At 34.7% G+C, this 9,079-nt stretch overlaps 1 protein-coding gene across 1 annotated transcript; it reads left to right on the top strand.

Annotated features, from left to right (window-relative positions):
- The first annotated feature begins 389 nt into the window (after window positions 1-389).
- Window positions 390-6,755, top strand: LOC134610599 (embryonic protein UVS.2-like). The gene is made up of 13 exons (XM_063453662.1): window positions 390-470; window positions 594-621; window positions 872-928; window positions 1,499-1,636; window positions 1,728-1,845; window positions 2,695-2,873; window positions 3,254-3,335; window positions 3,833-3,960; window positions 4,225-4,340; window positions 4,595-4,820; window positions 5,705-5,823; window positions 6,226-6,454; window positions 6,745-6,755. Exons 1-13 carry the CDS (start codon window positions 390-392, stop codon window positions 6,753-6,755), a joined length of 1,512 nt encoding a protein of 503 aa, XP_063309732.1.
- The last annotated feature ends 2,324 nt before the right edge of the window (window positions 6,756-9,079 follow it).

A 9,079-nucleotide genomic window follows, 5' to 3' on the forward strand; every position in this document is an offset into this window, starting at 1 on the left:
GTAGATATCAGATTTTTATATTAAATAAAACAATTATCACTTTAAAACACATGGTGAGAATAATAATTAAGTGACCCTTCTACATGTCTTACTCTAATTGTAGATGTATAATGAGGTATTAATGTGAAAACTGACTTAATCTCATGCAATATTGGCTCCAAAGACACTCCCTGCGATACTCACATCAGCAATTTATTGTTTCTACCTGTGAAAGACAGGACAAGGCCCCAGGGTCTCTCATGCATTATGGCTTAGATCTTCCATTCTGTCTGCTGATTGGTTAATGTCCCCTCACTTGCTGAATATAAGGGGCATCTAAGGCTGCACTCACATAGAGCGAGAGAGTAGCAAGTTAGCATCATTCTGATAACAACACTTCACCAAGAAGCATGGATCTGACATTCATCATTGTTCTACTGGTCTTTGTGGTGGGGCCTGCACAAAGTATTCCAATACCAAAACCATTTCAGGTAACACTCTACATCTTAAATGCTGATGTTGTTACTGCTCTTCAATCCTTAAGTCCAGGTAATGAAAATGTCCATGTATGTCACATAAAACTTTTCAATAATCCAATACTATTTGTTTTTTAGGATTCCACACCTGAACTGGAAGAAAAATGTAAGTGATTATCTACCTTTCAATTTTCAGTATGAGGCACAAAATATTTAGAATTACTGACTGGAAAGATTTACTAAGCAAACAGATTGGGTTGTAAGCCATCCTGGTGCTATGTATTCTTGATATTTGGAACAAACTGAAACATCTTAGATTCAAGGAAAACCACCAAATTCCAATGTAATGATTAATATAATTATCTGTTAGAATAAATGTATCTTTATTTACCATGTCACACTATTTTTACCCACAGATGAAAATAAAACAGAAACTCTGGATGTATTCACCCGGCTTATTAGTGGAAACAAAAGTAAATATATACATGTATTTTTCTATCAGTTGCATGATATATTGATGCTCACTGTCTGAGTAATCTCTCCTATCTATCTATCTATCTATCTATCTATCTTTCTCTATTTTTTAAGTTCTACAAAATGTGCAGGTATGTTCTCTCTGTCTGTCTTTCTTTCTCTCTGTTTAACTGTCTGCGTGTCTGTTTATCTAAATATCACAGTACGTAAGATAATTAAAGTCAAGCCAGACTCTTGTCTTTACGTGGTGGTAAGTTGTTAATGCACGTGGATAAGTGGTTGTTTTTTCTTAAGAATTTATTTTGACAATGCTGATCCCACTATATACGCTTAGGGTATGTTGCAATTGAGATTTATTTTTACTAAGACCTCTTCCTAAAAGAGTTTATGAGTTTGATGTGCACAGCATTGCTTGAAACTTTATTTACCTATTTATACTAAACAGTCAATTAAATAAGTAATTAAATAAAACTGAGCTAATCTAGAAAAAAAAATCTGTTTTGAAGGTTTTGCTGTAAAGTCACTGTAACTGAATGGGGGTCTTTTATCCTTTTCTCTTCTATTTGCAGACTTTAATATTCCGGTACACGATGGTGATATTATCATAAACAGAGCGGGTCGCAGTGCCATAAAAGATGCAGGATGTTTCTGGCCAAAGTCTGCAAACGGGACTGTCATTGTGCCTTACAGCCTTTCCCCTAAATACAGTGAGTTTTCTTGTTTTATTCAGTCATTATTTACACAAATTTGGGATTTTTTTTAATACATGAAGAATCTTATCTCCTTTTTTTCTTGTAGCTACTGATCAGGTGGATCTGTTTAAGAATGCAATGCAAGAGATTGAATCTGTAACCTGTGTGCGATTTGTTAATCATACAACCGAGGTGTCCTACCTGAATATTGTGGAAACAGGAGGGTAAGTACTGAAACCTTTCTTTTATATGTTGAGATACACCAGGAGTGTATAATTTAAAAGACCCAAGGTAATTTACAAAGGGTGCGTGCTTTAAAATGTTTTCACTTAGGTGACAGACAGACCTTTCCAGCTCATATGAAGGGCTGAATTGTAGCCTTTTCATATTAATACATAGGGAATCAGTAATTTGTTCTCATATTAATACTATTGTTACTATAGAGAAAAAGTAAAGAGAATGTGTCAGGTTGCTTGAAGTTAATGGGGGTAACCCCTAGATAAAGAATAACTAAACAAAGAGAGTGCAAGCAAACCTTAAGGGCATAATAAATCTAAATAGTATCCCTGCAGGTTTCTTGTACTGTAACAGCAACCCAAAAATTAATAAAATATATCTTTTAATAGAAAAATATTTAAAAAGAAAGCAGGGTCGCTATATAAATATAAATAGTGGAAAAACAGAGGGGAAAAACCAAACGGGAGATATTAGCTAAAACGGTGTCACCCCGATATATTTATCTTTATATAGCGACCCTGCTTTCTTTTTAAATATTTTTCTATTAAAAGTTATATTTTATTAATTTTTGGGTTGCTGTTACAGTACAAGAAACCTGCAGGGATACTATTTAGATCTATTATGCCCTTAAGGTTTGCTTGCACTCTCTTTCTTTAGTTATTCAAATTAATACTATTTTAACTGGTGTATCCTATGATCTGTTGTTTAATGTAAACGTATTGATACACTATATATAAGAGTGAACCTCCAGTTATGACTACCATACATCTGTGATTGTTCAATATATTGTTCAAAATGTATTTAATTAATAATGATTCTTTTTTTTATGTCACCAGCTGTGCATCCAATGTTGGAAGAATTGGAGGCACCCAGAATATATATTTAAATTCCAAAAGTTGCATGTCCAGAGGGACCATTCAGCATGAGCTAGAACATAGTCTGGGATTTCAACATGAGCATTCCCGGAGCGACCGTGATAACTATGTTACCATTATGACCGAGTATATATCACCAGGTAACCAGTGCAGTGCTAATCCATGTCATAAATACATAATCTCTGTAAGAGTAAAATATTGTAACTCACTTATTAATTCTGAAATCATAAAAAGTAAAAACAAAGAGCCAATAAAGTATTTATTTTACACTTGTTTAACTAAATTAATATTATTTAATTTAACTGAATTAGTGTAATAAATAAAAAGTGAGGGACGTTTTACCATTATTTCAAGATTTATCCTGCAATTAAGTTCAGCTTAACTCCATTGCATGTTAATACTGAGGAGAAGTGAGGAACAAATTATATAAATCTTTGTATCCACACATCATCTAGGTACATTCTTAAACATCCTATTAGAAACATTGAGCAGTTATTGATTTGTCTGTTTTCTCTTTTAGAAAATCTTGGTGGCTTTGCAAAGATGGACACGAATAACCTGAATATGGAATATGACTACTACTCTGTGATGCATTATCCCACGTAAGTAGCATACTGCCTCTCTGAAGTACATTGCTAAATACAATACCAAATGTCCTGTATGTCCATGGGTAGAATGTACCAGTGATTTCCTATCTGTTCTACATAGATTTTCAATACTGAATGTAATTAAACAAAAACTCAAAGCATCATAACCACTATATTACACTGTAATGGTTATAATGCCGGGAGTGCCCTGGAGCCCCTTCCCTAATTTAAGTAGTTAAATAATTTGCTAACAGTTTGATATCTTTCTTGGGATACATCAGTTGTCTCTCCTCTATTGATATTGAGAGCTGGAAGCTCCTGCTAGACACTTCTGTAAGTTTTCCTGCGCTAAGTCCTGCAGTGCTGAGAGGCAGAGAGCAGGCACCCCAGGTAAAACAGGTGCAAGCGTATTACTGTCTCCATAACAATTACAGTGTTCATGGAGTGTTCCTTTAATACATTTCACAAAAAGGTCCTGCTTATTGACAGTTGGTTGTCTTCCTTCTTTGTAGCTATGCATTCAGTAACACATCAGGAAAAAACACAATCATCCCTAAGCCTGATCCTTCTAAACCCATCGGACAGAGAGATGGACTTAGTACCCTGGATGTTTCTAAAATCAATGCCCTTTACAAGTGTGGTGAGTTGTCAATTATGTGATTCCTTTATCTGCTAACATTGGGTTATAGCTAGAACGGATCACTGTGCTACCTGCACATAGAAAGTGAGACAAATATGGATGAGGACAGAAAGATATTAAGGTATTGTTTGCATGAGTGAGATCGTTCTTGGAAATGGGAGATCCAACAGGAGAGGAACAGATACAATAACATGATATAAAATAACTCTCTAATCAGATTTCTATGTTTCTTCCGTGATCTCACTTTTTCTGTTTTACTTGCAGATGTCTGCTCAATGCTGCTTAGTAATGTCACTGGTACAGTGACCTCAGCCAACTACCCAAATAGTTACCCCAATAACAGCAACTGTGTTTGGCTGATCAGAGTTCCATCTGGACAGGTAATAAACTGTTGCATTACCATGTACCTTGCAGTAAAGTTCAAGGGGGGTAACCGCTTATTCAGCCTTTACGGATAAAGTCCTTAAGGTATATTTCATTCCATTGTAATATGTTTTTGGTTCCCCCTTAATGGTATACAGCCACACTGCCATGTTTGCTTTTATTTTTGATTACATTCTAGGATCAGTGAACTCATTTTACCTCACAATATTGTAAAATTTTATTATTCATTTTTCTTTATTATTATTTGCAGGTTGTTCTTAAATTTGATTTTCTTGATGTTGAACCCTCTATTGGCTGCTCTGCAGACTATATTAGAATTTATGATGGACCCAGTAAGACGTCTCCTGTGCTATTAGACAAGACATGTGGTATGCCACTGATCCTTCCAATGACATCATTATCTAACCAGGTGCTCATTGAGTTTGTCTCTAACCAGAATGGAAGTGGAAGAGGTTTCAATATCACCTATAAGTCAGGTAATTCTAACATTGCTTTGTTTCCTGGTCTTATTGTATTTCTGATTTTATAGCACATCTTACAAGACCTTATCCATCAGACACATTACACTAAAGGTGAAAAAGCATTTTCCTTAGCTACGAGTCACAGTGAACTAAGTTTTATTGCGGTATAATTCTAAGTATATAATTAAATTGTGTTATATATAGGAAATCTGTTAATTATAAGTTTCATTTTCTATGTTACATTTGGTTCTAAATATCTTGAAGAATATATAGACTAGAAAATGTCATTTTTAACTCTACATGAAGGTTTTCTTGAGGGCTGACAAAACAGCACTTTTTCTACATCCAGCTTATTGTAAATGAAGTGACAACAATATAAGTAGAACTACATTAGAAAAGCTCTTATTCTGTGTAGAACTGTGACCGTTGCAAAAGGTAAATCTCAAATGGATAGAAAAAGAGCAAAACCAGGGAGTGAAGTCTTATAAAAGATGGGCGCAATGCCCTTAAAAAAGTGCAAAAATATGCAAAGCTAGCAGCAGGAGGTACTTCTATTGCTATATCTAAATATATCATGCAAGTTTTATCCTAGATATTATTCTTGTTAAAGAGCTAACTTTTTAGGGGAAATTAATGATTGCTCTATATTATTGCATGCACACTATAGATCAAAAATAAATCACATGTAGTTCATTCCCTTTAGCATTATTAATATGCCAGCTGTCCCTCTGAATAGTTTTCTACTAAAAGAAAATGTATTTTAAAGGTTATTACTTTTAACTTTGTATATTTAATTTTAATTGACGTTAGTAATTTTCTTCTTTTCTAAAATCAGTAAAAATATTTAAAACATATAGAAATTATACTCTACTTTACTAAAATCAATCCTTCCCTTACAGTACAATGTGGAGGTGAGTTTTATGCTCCTGCAAAGAACTTCACTTCTCCTGGATACCCGACCGGCTACTCTCCAAATTTGAACTGTACATGGATAATTTCCGCTCCTCCTCAGTACAAGGTATGATGTTTTTCATGGAAGAAAAAAGCAATTGCTCTATAGGAAAATACTGTGGACTCTCCAGAACAATCTCTGCTGCTGCAACAAATGTTGTAAAATGAAATCCAACATGTGGTCTCATATAAAAACACTCAAACTCTGCCAATATGGCTACAATTTTGTAATTTACTATCATCATATATAACAAATGTTCTGTATAGTGAAATTATTAATTTGGCTTTTTGAAATCTCCTACATTTGCTCTTGTTTGATAAAGTTTGATTGTCAGGATTCAAAAGGCAGATGGAAAAGTACAATTTGAGGAATTAACTTAATTAGCTGGCATTATAAGGCATCTATCTATCTTTGGGTTTTGTGACATGCAGGGTACTAAAACATATTATTTGTTCTTGATTCTTATAGATCTCTTTGACTATAAACGACTTTGAGCTTGAGCCTATGTTCTATTGGATGTGCAGAAGTGACTCTCTGTCAATTTATAATGGACCAGATGCTGCCTCTCCACTGATAGGACAATTTTGTGGTATTGAATATCCCCGTTCTATTACTTCAAGTGGAAATTCAATGGTTCTACAATTTCTTACTGATTTCTCCATCCAATATGAAGGATTCAAAGCTTCATACAAATTTGGTGAGCATTGCCATGTCCCTCACATAACTGACTTACACCCATTTACCAAGTCATTAAATTTAATGTATTGGCCACAGTGATTGTATGGCTCTCGTGTCCATTGCGATCGTCCGCTCATATTAGGACAAGCTTCTCCACATAAAATTGTATTTAGTTCTTTAAAAAAGAGTACTTTGCGATTATAGTAATATGATCCTTTACACTACAGTGTGAAATTAACAAAATGAACAAAAGCTGTAATCGATATGACCTATTTTGTCCCTTACATATTTTTGTGTTTTCCATTGCAGTGCCAAAGTAAGAGTAAGGATTCGGAACAGAAGACATTGTTTGTTACGGATAAAATGAAGCAGAAAGTGCCTTATATATCCTTTGCATTATGAATTGTTTTTATATTTTGATGAAGTGAATGATATTTATTTTTGTCTGTTTTCTGTAACATTGATCAAATGTTCTTTTCACTTTCATATATTTTCATATTAAAACAAAAAAAAGTAAACATTTTGTAAATCGAAAAAATAAACTTGTTGATATTTAATAAACTTTGGATCTTTATTTCCTGCAATAAGGGTAGTTTCTAGACACAAAACGCACACAAAATGAACATGAATTTCAATTAAAATAATTGTAATGTGAATATAAGGAACTATGAGAATACTGCAGGTCGTATTCTGTAATTTCTTTATCATATGCTTTCCAGAATCACAAAGAGTATATACAGTAACTCACACAAGAGAGAACTCAATATTTCTGAGTAATTCTCCTGCCTGAGGTTATGGAGTTTTAAATGTACATGAGCACAGGACTCAATTAACAGGTTTGACAGGTGAGTTTACATACTATTGTTATAAAGTGAAACTTTAAACCTCATTTAAGCATTAATTAGTTGTTAGCATAGCATAGAGGAAAGGTCTGGCTTGTTTAAAAAAAAAAAAAAAAAATAATGAATGAAATATCCATTTGTAACAATAAGTAAATGCCCCTACAATTAATACACTGGGACTATACACTATTGGCTTTGTCTGTGTATAAAATTGTCTAATTTAGGACATAATCTAATCACATTCCTGCAGACGAAATACAGATTTTCATATGAACCTGACAATGAACACTGTAGAACTAATTACATATTATATCTATGGCATTTCACCAGTCTTATTTAATTATCGGTATATCATATGTTTCCCTGTTCTTACAAGCAGTATGCTACTCCGTAAATGTAGCAATTCCTGTGGTTGATATGCTAATATCAAGTGCAGAATTAAATATCGTCTACCGGTTGTTTTGCAACTTGTGTTTCAGATTGTTTGCAACTGAAACTAACATCTTTCAAGACAGCGAGAATTTATACTTTTATCAATAGAGACATAAGTAAAATAGTTTCATGCTTCTCAAAGTACATTTCAATCTTATCACGAATGTATCCATTTTAGGTTAGACATGGGCAACTTATATGATAAATCATTGTTGCATAGTAATGAATATTGAAACATTAGTTTTGCCTATGGAATTCATCTTTATCACACTGATAATTGAAAACCAGGTGGATTACAATTGTTGCTAGAAGGAAAAAGCATTCTTGACACTAAAGCAGCAATTTAATGAATCTTCACTTTTACATTAATAAATAACCAGCTATCAGAAACATCTGCTGATTTTGATAAAATAATTAAACATGTGCATTTGTTTTCGTACGAATACGATTTAGTCAGTAAATTAGGTTTTTTTCGTATTCATTTACTAAAACGTAAATGAAAGCCCTACAAACGAAATATAAATGAAACCTATATAAATGAAAGGGCCTTTTCATTTTGTTTTGTTCATTTAACAGACTTCGTGATTCTGGGGAATTAACCCCCACGGCATGGAGAAATAACAGTGCGCAAGCACTCCCAAAAGAAAACAAAGAGGGATCCGGCAGCGCTACCAGCTCCCTCCTTGTAATAAATAACTATTCCTACCTCCTCCCCACATTATAACCTACGTGGGGTCACCATATTAATAAAAGGGAGATTAAATCCTCCTGCATGCCCCTACTCATGGCATGCCGCGAGTAGGGGCATGTCTCCTAAACAAACTTAAAAGTACTAGTGACTAGGCAGTTATTGGCACAGATCCCCCCATTCTCCCATGGTGGTGAACACAAATAAATAAAATGGTGGGGACATAGTGCCCCCCGCATCCCCACCATGACCTGCAGGTGGGGGCTATTAATATAAACACGGGGGCCTAATGTCCCCCCTGGTCCCCACCCATGAGCGGCAATTTCAAATTGAAAGCAACCAATCACAGTGTTATGAACTTTCCAAATAACTTTTCCTGGCTGTGTAACATGACACAGTGCACTCTGATTGGTTGGATTTCAAGCCAACCAATCAGAGTGCTGTGACAGGTAAATGTAGAGACTTACCCATCAGTCTCTTAATTTATCTGTCAGAGCACCACTCATGGTCCCCCCATTTTTTATTTAATTTGGGTCCCCACCAATTGCTCATGGGTGGGGATCGGGGGGGGGGGACATTAGGTTCCCCCTTTAATTAATTAGTGTCCCCACCTGCTGCTCATGGATGGGGACCAGGGGGGATAATTAAGTCCCCCCCATTATTTATTAAGGGTACCCACCCG

The sequence above is a fragment of the Pelobates fuscus genome, chromosome 1, assembly GCF_036172605.1.
Source record: "Pelobates fuscus isolate aPelFus1 chromosome 1, aPelFus1.pri, whole genome shotgun sequence".
NCBI lineage: Eukaryota > Metazoa > Chordata > Amphibia > Anura > Pelobatidae > Pelobates > Pelobates fuscus.